General features: G+C 51.4%; 1 protein-coding gene and 1 long non-coding RNA gene across 2 annotated transcripts in view; one reads left to right on the top strand and one right to left on the bottom strand.

The window, feature by feature from the left end:
• Nucleotides 1-2,488: 2,488 nt before the first annotated feature.
• The window catches only part of LOC146007499 (uncharacterized), a 76,499-nt gene continuing 59,837 nt past the window's right edge, over nt 2,489-19,150 (top strand). The window contains exons 1-3 of the long non-coding RNA XR_014444336.1: nt 2,489-2,699; nt 3,694-3,871; nt 18,324-18,447. This is a non-coding gene — a long non-coding RNA (uncharacterized LOC146007499). The remainder of the gene's footprint in view (nt 2,700-3,693; nt 3,872-18,323; nt 18,448-19,150) is intronic.
• Nucleotides 11,864-13,629, bottom strand: LOC146007498 (protein kinase C delta type-like). Its single transcript, XM_083145902.1, has 2 exons — nt 13,481-13,629; nt 11,864-12,760 (listed from the first exon to the last, which is right to left on the bottom strand). Exons 1-2 carry the CDS (start codon nt 13,619-13,621, stop codon nt 12,599-12,601), a joined length of 303 nt encoding a protein of 100 aa, XP_083002028.1. The 5' UTR covers nt 13,622-13,629; the 3' UTR covers nt 11,864-12,598.

Here is a 19,150-nt window from a genome sequence, read left to right as displayed (position 1 = left end):
GGACCCGCGAGTAATGGCGCCCGCAGTTTTAGAGGCTCCATCACAGGCCACGTCGCTGCGGCGATAAACTACCGGCAGCGCTGTGACCAGGAGGCCCAGCGCCGCAAACCTAAGCGACCCGCGGAAGTTAAACTGCTAATTACACTGTGACGTGACCCGGTGCCTATACAGCGCAAGGGGACACGGCAAATGCTCAGGCCCAGCAAATGCAATATGGATAGATGAAGGAGAGAATATAACAAATAGGAAGAAATACAGATTAGAATATAGATGAGAGATTTAGCAGAGAAAGAAAAAGAAAAGTGAAAACAGAAAGATGATACAATATGAGCAGTATTTAACCACTTCAACAATATACTTATCAGCACAACGAATCTGAAAAGAGATGGAACCTTCTAGACATATATCAGATGTAGAGCCACTCCCCTGACATTCCATCAACCAATCAAATCAGTACTCCCTTCACACAATGTTCCTCCCCTTAAAACCTCACCCCCCACCTGTGCATGTGGGGGCGCCGGGGCCTGCGGTGCTATAGTCACCCCCCCCCCCCAATCCCCCGCAGACTTACCTATTTCGCTGGTCCCAGCGGCTCCGTTCTTCTGCTGAGGACCACCACAAAATGGCTGCCCCCATATAGCACACAGTTCTCTGAAACTGTCTGCTGTATGGGGGCGGACATTTTGTGGTGGTCCTCAGCAGAAGAACGGAGCCGCCGGGACCAGCGCGATAGGTGGGGGATTGGGGGGGTTTGCATGGGCGGTGGGTGCTTGGCGGGGTGGCGGCGCCCAAAACTTAGCTACGCCACTGCCTATGGCCTTCTCTTCGCATCCCCCGCCACCCTGCGCGTCCCCGTCGATCCGCGCTGCCCTCCCCTGTGTCCGGGCAGCCTCCTGCTGTGCTGCCCAGATAGTGACCTCCTCCTCCCTGCACAGCTTCCGGGTGCAGGGAGTAGGAAACGGAGCCCTTACAGCCAGGTAAGGGTGCAGGGAGGGAGGGGGGTCCCGCTACACATCGCCGGTCATCGCCTTTGAGTTAATAATCGCATATGTTACTGCATATGCGATTATTAACAATGAGAATGCCGGCGATGTGCGGCGGGGGTTATTGGAGAATCCCGCCCATACTCTTTAGTTCATCTTTTTCTCTCTCTTCTCCTCTCTCAACTGAAGTCTGTATCATCACCACACACAGGGCCAGATGCACTAAGCTTCAAAAGAGATAAAGTGGAGAGTGATTAAAACCAACCAATCAGCTCCTGTATGACATTTTGTAAACATAGTCTATGACATGGCAGGTAGGAGCTGATTGGCTGGTGGTTTATCACTCTCCATTGTCTCCCCAGTGTGTGTTACTGTTTTGTATCTGTGTTGGTTGTCAATGAATATAAAAGGGTATGGGTGAAAACCGGACCAACACAAAACCTCCGGACCGCCGGACCGGACATCAAACTCTGCATTTTGTAGCTTGTAGCCTCCGGTCCGGGGGGTGTCCTGTCCGGGGGTGTCCTGTCCTGGGGGGCTGCCTGTCACACCTGTCACCAGGTAGAGGAGGGCGGGGTAGAATAAAGTCTCCCTGTATGGTCCGGCCATGTAGCAAAAACCGGACGGTCAGGACCACCCGGGGAGGCTGTAATCTCCCCTTCCCCATGTCCCTGGTGATAGCAATCACAGGGACCCCCCCGGACAAGACACCCCTGGACAGGACACCCCCCGGACCGGACCCTACAAGCTCCGGACTGCAGATTTTGATGTCCTGTCCGGCAGTCCGGGGTTTAGTCCGGTCCGGTTTTTACATAGTCCCAATATAAAACAAGGTGTGACAGCACCACATAGTGACACACAACAGAAAAATAAACATTGGAAAATTGAGAAAAACATCGGCGGATAAATCTAGTGACGTTGAGGAAACATTGGATTGGGTTAAACATCGAACATTGGAACCATAAATCCGATGTTGTCGATGAAACATCATATGATTACCCATCCCTACCTACCAGTGTCCCTCTTCGCAAAAGCTACAAGTTGGGAGGTATGGGGGAGGGTACAGAAGAGCCTCTGCCTCTCACATCTCCTCCATCCCATGCAGAGCTCTTGTTAGGACTTACCACAGGCGCCTCTCTCAGCATCTGCCGCATACTCCCTCCTGCCGCCTGTCTGGTGTCCATGCCGGCGGTACCAGGGCTAGGGCCACTTGTCACTATATATATCATGGTGGGGAATCAGGGTGTCAGTCTCCCCTGGGCTGCGGCTGGGCTCCGATCATCCACCCTGCTGCTGCTGGGCTCCCTGCAATCTGGTCTGCTGAAGCGGGGCTGCGGACAGGCACACAGGGAGATGCTGGACTCCTCCCGCCGGATACACTGACTGCTGCTGCCGGCTGCTTCTCTCGCTGCGAATGCGCCCCCGCCCGGCCCAGCAGCAGCAGCATGACAGGGAGCCGCACACATGACGGAGGCAGCTGCAGTTCCGCCCAGCAGCCACTAGGGGCAGAGTTCCCCGGGGGCGGCGCTGTGTGTGTGATGCTGCGTCACTGTAGGGCAGGTTCCCGCCCGGGCTGCTGCGGTGACAGAGGAGGAGAAGACTCCCGGTACCGGGCATGGGAATGGCCCTGGAGGCACCTGTCAGCACCCGGGCCCAGCCGCTGTGGAGGAGAGGTAGCGCGGTGGCGGCAGAGCAGGCGGCCCTCAGGGAGAGCAGGTCAGTGTGTGTGATGTGGGCGGGGCTGGCTCCCTGCGGCCGGTGTCCCCTCAGCTCTCACATTTCTCTCTCATTTATGCTCATTTGTTGTTTTTATGTCTCATTTATTATTAGTTTTATACACAATAATTATTGGGGTTATTATATTGTCCGTATTATTACTGATATTATGTCACATGTCACCGCTGCTGTATAGCATGGGGGGGGGGGGCACGGCGGGGAGAAGTGGTAGTGGGTGCTGTGGTGACACAATACACTGATCACATAAGCAGCTGTATGCAGTGATCTGTGTGTAATAAGAGGGGGCTGCACTGATGCCACCACTGTTATATACACACGCACATTACACTCACACTTCTGATACATACAGGTGACTGGCGTCTGGGATGCCGGCATACAGAATACCGACACCGGCATCCCGAAGGAGGGAATCCTGACAGGGGTCAGGTAATCTTACTTACTCCTCATTTTGTCCCCCCCATCACCCCCCAAAAATAAAAATAAACTTCCACAGCCTATCCCTATCCCTCCACCCCCTGTAACCTGTCCTTAACCCTCCCATCTGCAGCCTGTACCTATCAGCAGGGTCTGTCCTACCATTACACTGAGTGCGCTGCTGTGTGAGGCGCCAGGCTAGGGAGGGCGCCGCAGCCTGTCATGCCTCAGCGCCACTCTTGTGGTCTACGCCTGCCTCGGACACTGACCCCTCTGACAGGTCACAGGACAAGAGCAGCGTTGCCCAGACTGCTGTGTGACAGAGGGCAGTTATAGCGACCACATCCTGTGCACTGGAAGACAGGACACTATCAGCCTGGCCAGGGGCTTACATCCTCCATCATCAGTCCCCCCGAGCTGCAGGAAGTGCTGTGACTGGTGCCTGTGTTCCCCACACGTCCTCCCACCCAGCTCTGTAACTATATACACCCCGCAGCCCCCAGAATATGTACCCCCAGAGTGTGGCTCCTCTCACATCCAGTCTTGGTCTTATACCCAGGTACTTGTGTTGGCTTGCTGAGGGAGGAGGAAGAAGATGGGGTCGGTGATGCCAGGGATGGAAGAAGGATGGCAGCAGGAGGAAATGGGAGCCCCACTGGCCCATGATGGATGGCGGCTCGGTTACCAGTGTTCTCGGAGAGCACAGACACTGTCAACTTGGGAAGAGTTACAAGAAGGTGAGTGTGGTCTGGGACCGGAGGCCGATATCTGTATGTGTATGGGGGAGGTGATGGATAGTCACTTTGGGGGATGCATAGTCACTAGGGGGGATGGATAGTCACTATGGGGGATGAATAGTCACTAGTGGGGATGGATAGTCACTAGGGGAGATGGATAGTCACTATGGGGGACGGATAGTCACTAGGGGGGATGCATAGTCACTAGTGGGGATGGATAGGAACTAGTGGGGATGGATAGTCACTAGTGGGGATGGATAGTAAGTAGGGGGGATGGATAGTCACTATTGGCCAGGGGATGTTCAGCCAAGAGAAAGCGGAGTTCATCCTTTGAAATAATAAGAATTTAAAAGATTTAATGAAGTTGGGGGTGGGGTCTAAGGATATTTTTTTTTTATGTACTTCCTCATCCTCCAGCTGTCTTAAAGCTTCACTGATATAATCTTCTCTGTTTTGGATAATTCCCCCCCCCCCCCCTTATCGGCCTGCTTTATTACGATAGAGGTGTCTTTTATTAAGTGTGTTCTTTTCGTATCTTGTGAGGTTATCTTTCAATTCTTTTTGGTTTTGTGAAGAGCACAAGTTTTTAAAGTCCTCGAGGGTCAATTTATAGAAGCTCTCTATATAGGTCCCTTTAGATTTTATAGGGAAAAACTGCCACTGCCGGTCTCCACCGTGGAACTGCCGGGAAAACCCCACCGCCACTGCGGTTTGCGCTGGGGTTTCCACAGCGAGAGTCTCAGGTGCAGCTCAGCCAGACCGCACCCAGCAGCGTTTGGTGGCAGGGGTGAGTTACCTGCTGGACACCTGACTAGCGGGTCCCCCGGCAGTATTATAGTGCGGCATTGCGGCAAAGCGTCATAATGGTGGGGACAGAGCTTCCTATCCCAGCAGCCCTGCTCAGAGAGGCCGGCGGCCATCTTCCCGCACAAGGCTATATACTGCTGCACCCACACGTAGCTGCCGCTGCAGGAGATCAGGGGGCGTGAGTAGTGGGGTAGATTTGTACTGCACAGCAGTGCATCCTCTACCCAGCACTGTTTGCTATTGCCTTTCAGGCTGGTGGTAAAAGCCTAGGCTGCTTCTCCCCTCGATTAGCCCTTTCCCTGGTCTCCCTTCCCTGCTGCCCTCTAGTCTGTCCTTGTGTTTTATTACTTCATTTAATTTGTGTTGTTTCTACTTTGCACTATGGCTGGAAAGGGCTCCAAGGCTACTTAAAAATGGGTCATATGCACTAAATGTGCAGACAAATTCTCACAGGGGTCCTCTGGTTCACAAGCCTGTGACCCATGTAGGCCTGACAGACAGGACATTGATCAGGGCCTAGATTCCCCAGCGTGGGCATCTCAGCTCTCTGCAGTTATGGCAGGTCTGTCAAGTGAGCTCTTGGCTGCCCAAAGAGAACCAGAAGCTGCTAGACAACCTGTTTCCCAGCCACCAGGGCCAGCATGGGCTCAGGCAGAGGCATCCTAGGTGGCTAGCCTATCTCCCCTCTAAATCTCCACCTCATTTAACTAAAAAGAGGCTTTTGACAGCTGTTTTACAGACGGATTCCTCTGACGCTGCCGGGAGAAGAGGCAGGGGAAGTCGCTGGTGGGAGGAGCAAGCTCCTCCGACTAGCGACCATTAGGGGGCTAAAAACGGGAGCACGCAATCCAATAGCTGGCAATATGGTCGCTCGGCCGCCCCTAGGCACACGCCTCCACATCAGGTTTACTGGGGGCATCCTAAACACACATGTATCCCGCCTGTATGATGTGCAGCATGGAGGAGATGGTGGCACTCCGCTAGGGGGAACAACTATGTGCAGAGACACACCTGGGGTCATGGATAAGGCACCTAGGGAGGGGCACACATGGGGGTCGTGGGTTAGGCACATTGGGGTAGCAATAAAGGAGAGAGATGCGTAAATGGAAGCGGGTTCTGTGGAAAAAGGCACATGGCGGGGCACAGGCAAATATGGCAATAGATGCACATATATGGCAAACCTTACATGCCACTGCCGTACATGGGCATTTTTTCCCACAAGTAGCACAAGTGGGGGGTCAGGGACATATATGGGGGGCACATGTTGGAGGTCATAGACATATATGGGGGAGAAATACACAGAAAATGTATAAACAGTGCACTAGATGGCTGTCAGCTGCCAACACCCATCGGGCTGGCGGGTGTACATCTCTGGATGAGGCCCACAGTATACACAGATATCACCCATCGGGCTGGGGAGTGTACATCTCTGGATGAGGCCCATAGTATACACAGATATCTCCCATCAGGCTGGCGGGTGTACATCTCTGGGTGAGGCCCATAGTATACACAGATATCACCCATCGGGCTGGCGGGTGTACATCTCTGGGTGAGGCCCATAGTATACACAGATATCTCCCATCTGGCTGGCGTGTGTACATCTCTGGATGAGGCCCATAGTATACACAGATATCACCCATCGGGCTGGCGGGTGTACATCTCTGGATGAGGCCCATAGTATACACAGATATCACCCATCGGGCTGGTGGGTGTACATCTCTGGATGAGGCCCATAGTATACACAGATATCACCCATCGGGCTGGAGGGTGTACATCTCTGGGTGAGGCCCATAGTATGCACAGATATCACGCATCGGGCTGGCGGGTGTACATCTCTGGATGAGACCCATAGTATACACAGATATCACCCATCGGGCTGGCGGGTGTACATCTCTGGATGAGGCCCACAGTATACACAGATATCACCCATCGGGCTGGCGGGTGTACATCTCTGGGTGAGGCCCATAGTATACACAGATATCACCCATCGGGCTGGCGGGTGTACTTCTCTGGATGAGGCCCATAGTATACACAGATATCACCCATCGGGCTGGGGAGTGTACATCTCTGGATGAGGCCCATAGTATACACAGATATCACCCATCGGGCTGGCGGGTGTACATCTCTGGATGAGGCCCATAGTATACACAGATATCACCCATCGGGCTGGCGGGTGTACATCTCTGGATGAGGCCCATAGTATACACAGATATCACCCATCGGGCTGGCGGGTGTACATCTCTGGATGAGGCCCATAGTATACACAGATATCACCCATCGGGCTGGCGGGTGTACATCTCTGGATGAGGCCCATAGTATAAACAGATATCACCCATCGGGCTGGCGGGTGTACATCTCTGGGTGAGGCCCATAGTATACACAGATATCACCCATCGTGCTGGCGGGTGCACATCTCTGGATGAGGCCCATAGTATACACAGATATCACCCATCGGGCTGGCGGGTGCACATCTCTGGATGAGGCCCACAGTATACACAGATATCACCCATCGGGCTGGCGGGTGTACATCTCTGGGTGAGGCCCATAGTATACACAGATATCACCCATCGGGCTGGGGAGTGTACATCTCTGGGTGAGGCCCATAGTATACACAGATATCACCCATCGGGCTGGCGGGTGTACATCTCTGGATGAGGCCCATAGTATACACAGATATCACCCATCGGGCTGGCGGGTGTACATCTCTGGATGAGGCCCATAGTATACACAGATATCACCCATCGGGCTGGCGGGTGTACATCTCTGGATGAGGCCCACAGTATACACAGATATCACCCATCGGGCTGGCGGGTGTACATCTCTGGGTGAGGCCCACAGTATACACAGATATCACCCATCGGGCTGGGGGGTGTACATCTCTGGGTGAGGCCCATAGTATACACAGATATCACCCATCGGGCTGGCGGGTGTACATCTCTGGGTGAGGCCCATAGTATACACAGATATCACCCATCGGGCTGGCGGGTGTACATCTCTGGATGAGGCCCATAGTATACACAGATATCACCCATCGGGCTGGCGGGTGTACATCTCTGGATGAGGCCCACAGTATACACAGATATCACCCATCGGGCTGGCGGGTGTACATCTCTGGATGAGGCCCACAGTATACACAGATATCACCCATCGGGCTGGCGGGTGTACATCTCTGGGTGAGGCCCACAGTATACACAGATATCACCCATCGGGCTGGCGGGTGTACTTCTCTGGATGAGGCCCATAGTATACACAGATATCACCCATCGGGCTGGGGAGTGTACATCTCTGGATGAGGCCCATAGTATACACAGATATCACCCATCGGGCTGGCGGGTGTACATCTCTGGATGAGGCCCATAGTATACACAGATATCACCCATCGGGCTGGCGGGTGTACATCTCTGGATGAGGCCCATAGTATACACAGATATCACCCATCGGGCTGGCGGGTGTACATCTCTGGATGAGGCCCATAGTATAAACAGATATCACCCATCGGGCTGGCGGGTGTACATCTCTGGGTGAGGCCCATAGTATACACAGATATCACCCATCGGGCTGGCGGGTGTACATCTCTGGATGAGACCCATAGTATACACAGATATCACCCATCGGGCTGGCGGGTGTACATCTCTGGATGAGGCCCATAGTATACACAGATATCACCCATCGGGCTGGCGGGTGTACATCTCTGGATGAGGCCCACAGTATACACAGATATCACCCATCGGGCTGGCGGGTGTACATCTCTGGGTGAGGCCCACAGTATACACAGATATCACCCATCGGGCTGGGAGGTGTACATCTCTGGGTGAGGCCCATAGTATACACAGATATCACCCATCGGGCTGGCGGGTGTACATCTCTGGGTGAGGCCCATAGTATACACAGATATCACCCATCGGGCTGGCGGGTGTACATCTCTGGATGAGGCCCATAGTATACACAGATATCACCCATCGGGCTGGCGGGTGTACATCTCTGGGTGAGGCCCATAGTATACACAGATATCACCCATCGTGCTGGCGGGTGTACATCTCTGGGTGAGGCCCATAGTATGCACAGATATCACCCATCGGGCTGGCGGGTGTACATCTCTGGATGAGGCCCATAGTATACACAGATATCACCCATCGGGCTGGCGGGTGTACATCTCTGGATGAGGCCCATAGTATACACAGATATCACCCATCGGGCTGGCGGGTGTACATCTCTGGATGAGGCCCATAGTATAAACAGATATCACCCATCGGGCTGGCGGGTGTACATCTCTGGATGAGGCCCATAGTATACACAGATATCACCCATCGGGCTGGCGGGTGTACTTCTCTGGATGAGGCCCATAGTATACACAGATATCACCCATCGGGCTGGCGGGTGTACATCTATGGATGAGGCCCATAGTATACACAGATATCACCCATCGTGCTGGCGGGTGTACATCTCTGGGTGAGGCCCATAGTATACACAGATATCACCCATCGGGCTGGCGGGTGTACATCTCTGGATGAGGCCCATAGTATACACAGATATCACCCATCGGGCTGGCGGGTGTACATCTCTGGATGAGGCCCATAGTATACACAGATATCACCCATCGGGCTGGGAGGTGTACATCTCTGGGTGAGGCCCATAGGATGCACAGATATCACCCATCGGGCTGGCGGGTGTACATCTCTGGATGAGGCCCATAGTATACACTGATATCATTGACGCGTTCATCTGCACCATGCACTTGGATGTATACGCTGTCTGATGGCTGATGTCCTCCCCTCCCGGCCAGATTACACCACCCCATGAACTACAACTCAAATAAAGACAAGGAGACGGATATAGGGGGAAAGGAATCAAAGCTTTTATTGATAACTTGTTCGTTTTTGTTTTGTTTTTAAGGTTGTCCTCTAGAGGACCTATATGGTGGCAGCCTCGTGACTCACGAAGAGTCGCCCTTCAGCACTCAGGAGAGGAAAAACCCCCTGTGGGGGAAACCTCCGGGGAACCATGGCTGGAAGGACCGCCCTTCCCTCCGGGCATTAAGAGGCTCTGTAGCTGTAGCCAGTGGGCTGGTGAGATGTCTGTGGTGCTATTTGTCTAGAAAAATAGGTGCAGTGGAATGGGCAGAGCTGTGGGTAATGTGGGAGGAGCTACAGCTTGTGGTTTGGGCTTGGAGACATATGCTGGTGGGTGGGGCTGGTAGACCTATACACTGGTGACTGGGGGGAGTGGGTCAAGGAGATCTGTACAGTAGGGGTGGGTCAAGGAGACCTGTACTGTATGCTTGTGACTGGGGTTTGGTCAGAATAACTTACACAGGGCTGCAGTAATTATGCCCCAGCCCTTACACAACCACCAGGGCCGGATTAAGCCCTCGGGGCAACCGCTGGAGTGATGCCTGGTGATCCCTGGGTCAGTGGGATAGTGCAATGTGTGAATCAGTGTACTGGGGGGCCCTCAATGGTGCAGCACTATGTGTGTATCATTGTGCTGAAGTGCTCAGTGGTGCTGTGTGTGTGTGTGTGTGTGTGTGTGTGTGTGTGTGTGTGTGTGTGTCATTGTGCTGGGGGGCTCAGTGGTGCAGTGCTATGTGTGTATCAGTCTGCTGGGAGGTCAGTGCTGCAGTGCGATGTGTATTGGTGTGCTGGGGTGGGCTCAGTGGTGCAGTGTTAAGTGTATATCAGTGTGTTGGGGTGGGCTCAGTGGTGCAGTGCTATGTGTGTATTAGTGTGCCGGGGGGCTAAATGGTGCAGCGCTGTGTGTGTATCAGTCAGATGGGGGGGTTGGCTCAGTGGTGCAGTGCTATGTATCAGTGTGCTTTTGGGAGTCAGTGGTGTGGTGCTATGTGTGTGTGTCATTGTACTGGGGGTGGGCTCAGTGGTGCAGTGCTCTGTAGTACTTTGCTGGGGAGTTCAGTGGTGCATTGCTATGTGTGTTTCAGTGTGCTGGGAGGTCAATGGTGCAGCACTATGTGTGTATCATTGTGTTGAGGTTCTCAGTGGTGCAGTGCTGTGTGTGTATCAGTGTGCTGGGGGGGCTCAGTGGTGCAGTGCTATGTGTGTATCAGTGTGCTGGGGGACTCAATGGTGCAGTGCTATGTGTGTATTAGTGTGCTGGGGGGCTCAATGGGGCAGTGCTATGTGTGTATCAGTGTGCTGGGGGCCTTAGTGGGGCAGTGCTATTTGTGTATCAGTGTGCTGGGGGGGCTCAGTGGTTCAGTGCTATTTGTGTGTCAATGTGCTGGGGCGGGGGCTCAGTGGGGCAGTGCAATGTATGGATCAGTGTGCTTAGGTGCTCAGTGGTGCAGTGCAATGTATGGATCAGTGTGCTTAGGTGCTCAGTGGTGCAGTGCTGTGTGTGTGTATCATTGTACTGGGGGGGCTCAGTGGTGCAGTGCTATGTGTGTATCAGTGGGCTTGGGGGGGCTCAGTGGTGCAGTGCTGTGTGTATCAGTGTGCTGGGGTGGGCTCAGTGGTGCAGTGTTAAGTGTATATCAGTGTGCTGGGGGGGCTCAGTGGTGCAGTGCTATGTGTGTATCAGTGTGCCGGGGGCTCAATGGTGCAGCACTATGTGTGTATCATTGTGTTGAGGTTCTCAGTGGTGCAGTGCTGTGTGTGTATCAGTGTGCTGGGGGGGCTCAGTGGTGCAGTGCTATGTGTGTATCAGTGTGCTGGGGGACTCAATGGTGCAGTGCTATGTGTGTATTAGTGTGCTGGGGGGCTCAATGGGGCAGTGCTATGTGTGTATCAGTGTGCTGGGGGCCTTAGTGGGGCAGTGCTATTTGTGTATCAGTGTGCTGGGGGGGCTCAGTGGTTCAGTGCTATTTGTGTGTCAATGTGCTGGGGCGGGGGCTCAGTGGGGCAGTGCAATGTATGGATCAGTGTGCTTAGGTGCTCAGTGGTGCAGTGCAATGTATGGATCAGTGTGCTTAGGTGCTCAGTGGTGCAGTGCTGTGTGTGTGTATCATTGTACTGGGGGGGGCTCAGTGGTGCAGTGCTATGTGTGTATCAGTGGGCTTGGGGGGGCTCAGTGGTGCAGTGCTATGTATCAGTGTGCTGGGGGGGTCAGTGGTGAGGTGCTATGTGTGTGTATCATTGTACTGGGGGGGCTCAGTGGTGCAGTGCTCTGTAATAGTGTGCTGGGGGGGTTCAGTGGTGCATTGCTATGTGTGTATCAGTGTGCTGGGGTGGGCTCAGTGGTGCAGTGTTAAGTGTATATCAGTGTGCTGGGTGGGCTCAGTGGTGCAGTGCTATGTGTATATCAGTGTGCCGGGGGCTCAATGGTGCAGCACTGTGTGTGTATCAGTTTGCTCAGTGGTGCAGTGCTATGTATCAGTGTGCTGGGGGGGTCAGTGGTGCATTGTTATGTGTGTATCAGTGTGCTGGGGGGTCAATGGTGCAGCACTGTGTTTGTATCAGTTTGCTCAGTGGTGCAGTGCTATGTATCAGTGTGCTGGGGGGGTCAGTGGTGAGGTGCTATGTGTGTGATTCATTGTACTGGGGGGGGGGGCTCAGTGGTGCAGTGCTCTGTAATAGTGTGCTGGGGGGGTTCAGTGGTGCATTGCTATGTGTGTATCAGTGTGCTGGAGGGTCAATGGTGCAGCACTATGTGTGTATCATTGTGCTGAGGTGCTCAGTGGTGCAGTGCTGTGTGTGTGTGTGTATCAGTGTACCGGGGGGAGCTCAGTAGTGCAGTGCTGTGTGTGTATCAGTGTGCTGGGTGGGGGCTCAGTGGTGCAGTGCTATGTTTGTATCTGTGCTGGGGGGGAATCAGTGGTTCAGTGCTATTTGTGTGTGTGTGTGTGTGTGTGTGTGTGTGTGTGTGTGTGTGTGTATCAGTGTGCTGTGTAATAAACCAGTGTGGTATACTACCTGCCTGTTGGTGTGAGCGCTGCTGAGCTCAGAATGGCATCTCGCTCTGATCTTCCTACTGGCCGGATGTCCCTGGCAGGGATCTCCAGGTGGTGCTGATGTACGAGATCCCGCTGAATGCTGCCTGGTCTTGGGCTGGTATTGGTGGTCTCTGGGCCTCTGCTGCTTCCATCCTTTCCAAGCTGAGCTTTTTGGAGACAGCGTGTGTAATGGTTGGCTACAGAGAGAGGAGATAAAGGGGTGTCAGTGATCACTGCATCTGGCACTGGAATTAGTGAGCTGGAGACATTATGGAGAGGTTAGATGTCAGGCTCTTACAGCGTGGTCTTTATAACGTATAAATGTCACACAGATGTAGGAACCTGTCACTCAGGCCGGACATTACAGCAGTGTTACTGCAGACACTGAGTTACTGCGACGTAACAAACTCCAAGACCTTTTGCTTTATAGAGCTTGGTAAATAGACTCACGTTTGCAGTCCCCATAGGAAGCTCTGGGGAAACGCGTCTGTGACTGACACCAGAGGGAATGAGGATGGGGTGCAGCTGACTTTGGAATATTGGCTACGAGAGTATGTTAGTAATAGTCTCCTATGTCTTATGCTAGGTACACACTGTCCATATTGTTAGCTATGTCATCGGTGACGTGGGAGCCATGATATATCGCATACACACTGACATCACCCGCTCCGTACCTGCAGGCGTGGACTAGACCGTCAGTACTGAGCTGCATGTACAGGCCACAGGGAGGGGTCAGTAACGATGTGCGGGATGAAGCATCACTAACGGCATTGAGCGCACACACTGGATGATTTGCGCTATATAGCGATATTGTCCATGCTTACGGTATATCGCCCAGTGTGTACCCAGCATTACACTTGTGCAGCATTTAGTCCCACCCTGCCCAGGAGCCCATAGGCGTTCTGTGTGGTACTTACTGGCGCAGGTATGTAGGGGGGTACAAGCTTCAGTTCCTCCAAAGAGACCCAGTCCATGTCCTCAAAGAACACGTGGCGGCGGATGTTTCCATGGGCTCCGAGGCGTCTGGATGGATCCCGCTGGAGGAGCTTCTTCACCATGTTCCTGGCAGCAGCTCCTGGTGCGGCAAACAGTCTCCGATGGTAGTCAGGCGTTCCGGTGAGCATTTGTGTCAGGATAACTCCGAATGAGAACCAATCCACAGCGGCGCCGTACTCCTCGCAGGCCTCTATCTGCAGTACCAGAGCGATGCCAGTTACCAGCTTATTCACCAGCACTTTTACCATTATTTGTTATGTCATTGTCCCTATATATCAGTCCTCATAGGGGTAATGCTGTGATTCAGGGCACACATGTGTGACTGTATGTAACATGTAATAATGGGCCTGATTCAGGGCACACATGTGTGACTGTATGTAACAAGTAATAATGGGCCTGATTCAGGGCACTGATGTGTGACTGTATGTAACATGTAATAATGGGCCTGATTCAGGGCACTGACGTGTTACTGTATGTGACATGTAATAATGGGGCTGATTCAGGGCACTGATGTGTGACTGTATGTAACATGTAATAATGGGCCTGATTCAGGGCACACATGTGTTACTGTATGTAACATGTAATAATGGGCCTGATTCAGGGCACAGATGTGTGACTATGTAATATGTAATAATGGGCCTGATTCAGGGCAATGATGTGTGACTGTATGTAACAAGTAATAATAGGCCTGATTCAGGACGCTGATGTGTGACTGTATGTAACATGTAATAATGGGCCTGATTCAGGGCACACATGTGTGACTGTATGTAACATGTAATAATGGGGATGATTCAGGGCACTGATGTGTGACTGTATGTAACATGTAATAATGGGCTTGATTCAGGGCACACATGTGTGACTGTATGTAACATGTAATAATGGGTCTGATTCAGGGCACTGATGTGTGACTGTATGTAACATGTAATAATGGGGCTGATTCAGGGCACTGATGTGTGACTGTATGTAACATGTAATAATGGGCCTGATTCAGGGCACGGATGTGTGACTGTATGTAACGTGTAATAATGGGCCTGATTCAGGGCACACATGTGTGACTGTATGTAACGTGTAATAATGGGCCTGATTCAGGGCACTGATGTGTGACTGTATGTAACATGTAATAATGGGCCTAAATTCAGGGCACACATGTGTGACTGTATGTAACATGTAATAATGGGGCTGATTCAGGGCACTGATGTGTGACTGTATGTAACATGTAATAATGGGCCTGATTCAGGGCACACATGTGTGACTGTATGTAACATGTAATAATGGGGCTGATTCAGGGCACTGATGTGTGACTGTATGTAACATGTAATAATGGGCCTGATTCAGGGCACACATGTGTGACTGTATGTAACATGTAATAATGGGGCTGATTCAGGGCACTGATGTGTGACTGTATGTAACATGTAATAATGGGCCTGATTCAGGGCACGGATGTGTGACTGTATGTAACGTGTAATAATGGGCCTGATTCAGGGCACACATGTGTGACTGTATGTAACGTGTAATAATGGGCCTGATTCAGGGCACTGATGTGTGACTGTATGTAACATGTAATAATGGGCCTAAATTCAGGGCACACATGTGTGACTGTATGTAACATGTAATAATGGGCCTGATTCAGGGCACTGATGTGTGACTGTATGTAACATGTAATAATGGGCCTGATTCAGGGCACTGATGTGTGACTGTATGTAACATGTAATTATGGGCCTGATTCAGGGCACACATGTGTGACTGTATTTATCATGTAATAATGGGCCTGATTCAGGGCACTGATGTGTGACTGTATGTAACATGTAATAATGGGCCTGATTCAGGACACTGATGTGTGACTATGTAACGTGTAATAATGGGCCTGATTCAGGGCACTGATGTTTGACTGTATGTAACATGTAATAATGGGCCTGATTCAGGGCACTGATGTGTTACTGTATGTAACGTGTAATAATGGGCCTGATTCAGGGCACACATGTGTGACTGTGTGTAACGTGTAATAATGGGCCTGATTCCGGGCACTGATATGTGACTGTATGTAACATGTAATAATGGGCCGGATTCAGGACACTGATGTGTGACTGTATGTAAGATATAATAATGGGCCTGATTCAGAACACTGATGTGTAACTATATGTAACATGTAATAATGGGCCTGATTCAGGGCACTGATGTGTTACTTTATGTAACGTGTAATAATGGGCCTGATTCAGGGCAATGATATGTGACTGTATGTAACGTGTAATAATGGGCCTGATTCAGGGCACTGATGTGTGACTGTATGTAACATGTAATAATGGGCCTGATTCAGGGCACTGATGTGTGACTATGTAACATGTAACAATGGGCCTGATTCAGGGCACTGATGTGTGACTGTATCTAACATCTAATATTGGGCCTGATTCAGGGCACACATGTGTTACTGTATGTAACATGTAATAATGGGCCTGATTCAGGGCACTGATCTGTGACTGTATGTAACATGTAATAATGGGCCTGATTCAGGGCACTGATCTGTGACTGTATGTAACATGTAATAATGGGCCTAATTCAGGGCACTGATGTGTGACTGTATGTAACATGTAATAATGGGCATGATTCAGGGCACTGATCTGTGACTTTATGTAACATGTAATAATGGGCCTGATTCAGGGCACTGATGTGTGACTGTATGTAACGTGTAATAATGGGCCTGATTCAGTGCACTGATGTGTGACTATGTAACATGTAATAATGGGCCTGATTCAGGGCACACATGTGTTACTGTATGTAACATGTAATAATGGGCCTGATTCAGGGCACAGATGTGTGACTATGTAATAATGGGCCTGATTCAGGGCAATGATGTGTGACTGTATTTAACAAGTAATAATAGGCCTGATTCAGGGCACTGACGTGTTACTGTATGTAACATTTAATAATAGGCCTGATTCAGGGCACACATGTGTGACTGTATGTAACATGTAATAATGGGCCTGATTCAGGGTATTGATGTGTGACTTTATGTAACATGTAATAATGGGCCTGATTCAGGGCACTGATGTGTGACTGTATGTAACGTGTAATAATGGGGCTGATTCAGGGCACTGATGTGTGACTGTATGTAACGTGTACTAATGGGCCTGATTCAGGGCACTGATGTGTGACTGTATGTAACGTGTAATAATGGGCCTGATTCAGGGCACTGATGTGTGACTGTATGTAACGTGTAATAATGGGCCTGATTCAGGGCACTGATGTGTGACTGTATGTAACATGTAATAATGGCCCCGATTCAGGGCACACATGTGTTACTGTATGTAACATGTAATAATGGGCCTGATTCAGGGCACTGATCTGTGACTGTATGTAACATGTAATAATGGGCCTGATTCAGGGCACTGATGTGTGACTGTATGTAACGTGTAATAATGGGCCTGATTCAGGGCACTGATGTGTGACTATGTAACATGTAATAATGGGCCTGATTCAGGGCACACATGTGTTACTGTATGTAACATGTAATAATGGGCCTGATTCAGGGCACACATGTGTGACTATGTAATAATGGGCCTGATTCAGGGCAATGATGTGTGACTGTATGTAACAAGTAATAATAGGCCTGATTCAGGGCACTGACGTGTTACTGTATGTAACATTTAATAATGGGCCTGATTCAGGGCACACATGTGTGACTGTATGTAACATGTAATAATGGGCCTGATTCAGGGCATTGATGTGTGACTTTATGTAACATGTAATAATGGGCCTGATTCAGGGCACTGATGTGTGACTGTATGTAACGTGTAATAATGGGGCTGATTCAGGGCACTTATGTGTGACTGTATGTAACGTGTAATAATGGGCCTGATTCAGGGCACTGATGTGTGACTGTATGTAACGTGTAATAATGGGCCTGATTCAGGGCACTGATGTGTGACTGTATGTAACATGTAATAATGGGCCCGATTCAGGGCACACATGTGTTACTGTATGTAACATGTATTAATGGGCCTGATTCAGGATCAGCTGCAGTTCTGCAGTCTGTCCTATGTTGGGGGTCGCCCAGCCCAGGATAAGGCCGCCAAGAATGTAAGTTAGCGTCCTGCAATGTGATGGCAATCTAATAGCGATTACATGTGAGAACCATAAGGCTAGCCCCCCCGCCGTCACAGTGCCGCCATATTTGTCACACAGCTGACGTGATAATGGTCCGGACCACACACCTGCTGCCATCACAATGTGACACTTAGCGCACTGGCCTGATAGCGGTATCGCTGCTAGCTGAATTAGCCCCAATATATATTAGTGACTGGTGTTATTATGCCTCAGGACCGTATGATGTGATTTCCCCGTGCCGCCCCCCACACCGGCCACCTCCCTCCCCCCTCTGGGAACTCTCCTGGAGGGGGGAGATAGCGTGTTGCCCAGTGTGATGTACAGGTGTCTTACAGTGTGTCCTGTGCAGCCATATTGCCCTTCCCTACAGTGTGTGTGCAGTCAGTAAGCAGCAGGGATATCCTGTGCCACTCACCTCAGGAGCAATGTAGTCGGGTGTACCAGCGTAGTCACTGGCTGTCCGGCCTCCATGCATGTTCACCAAGGCAATGCCGAAGTCGGCGATCTTCAGATGTCCAGTTCCAGCCACTAAGATGTTGTCCGGGTTCAGGTCTCTGTGATGACAATAAAACCTTTATGGTCACTTTGCTGTTGTGTACATAATGTATTACAGTAACATGAAATGACTTGTGTATAATCCTAGTATGTGGACTTTCCTTACAGGCTCCCGCTATACGATATACTAAGCATGGAGCCGGGGACTACAGATCTCGCATACAGCCTGCTATCAGTGTGCCGTGACAGTGCCGCCAGTGCTGACAGCTCCTGGGAGGATCCTCTGACACATGTGAGTACAGATTACTCTCTGCTCACCCACAGATGCCAGGATAAATCACATGTGCAGGAGATCCTTTATGTGCTGTGAGTCAGTGGTGGATTTCCCACTAGGCATGTCCCGAGGGGTGCCACCTGCAGGGGGCGGTACAGCGGGTGACTCTGCATGAGAGCCCGGCTAGGTGACTGGATAGTGTAACACGTGTAGAGTAGGGAGCAGGCCTATTACACCTGCAGGGGGCGGTACAGCGGGTGACTGCATGAGAGCCCGGCTAGGTGACTGGATAGTGTAACACGTGTAGAGTAGGGAGCAGGCCTATTACACCTGCAGGGGGCGGTACAGCGGGTGACTCTGCATGAGAGCCCGGCTAGGTGACTGGATAGTGTAACACGTGTAGAGTAGGGAGCAGGCCTATTACACCTGCAGGGGGCGGTACAGCGGGTGACTCTGCATGAGAGCCCGGCTAGGTGACTGGATAGTGTAACACGTGTAGAGTAGGGAGCATGCCTATTACACCTGCAGGGGGCGGTACAGAGGGTGACTCTGCATGAGAGCCCGGCTAGGAGACTGGATAGTGTAACACGTGTAGAGTAGGGAGCAGGCCTATTACACCTGCAGGGGGCGGTACAGCGGGTGACTCTGCATGAGAGCCCGGCTAGGTGACTGGATAGTGTAACACGTGTAGAGTAGGGAGCAGGCCTATTACACCTGCAGG

Source organism: Crinia signifera, chromosome 6, assembly GCF_055691185.1.
Source record: "Crinia signifera chromosome 6, ASM5569118v1, whole genome shotgun sequence".
NCBI lineage: Eukaryota > Metazoa > Chordata > Amphibia > Anura > Myobatrachidae > Crinia > Crinia signifera.
Note: the sequence above shows the minus strand (reverse complement) of the source record. Positions and strands in the feature narration are given on the sequence as shown.

What these genes read in the sequence shown, in the direction of transcription:
- LOC146007498 (XM_083145902.1), bottom strand. Translation starts at nt 13,621, where the DNA reads ATGGTGAAGAAGCTCCTCCAGCGGGATCCATCCAGACGCCTCGGAGCC. An exon ending in CCCCCTACATACCTGCGCCA is followed by an intron (nt 12,761 to 13,480) that starts GTAAGTACCACA and finishes CTCTCTCTGTAG; the next exon opens with CCAACCATTACACACGCTGT.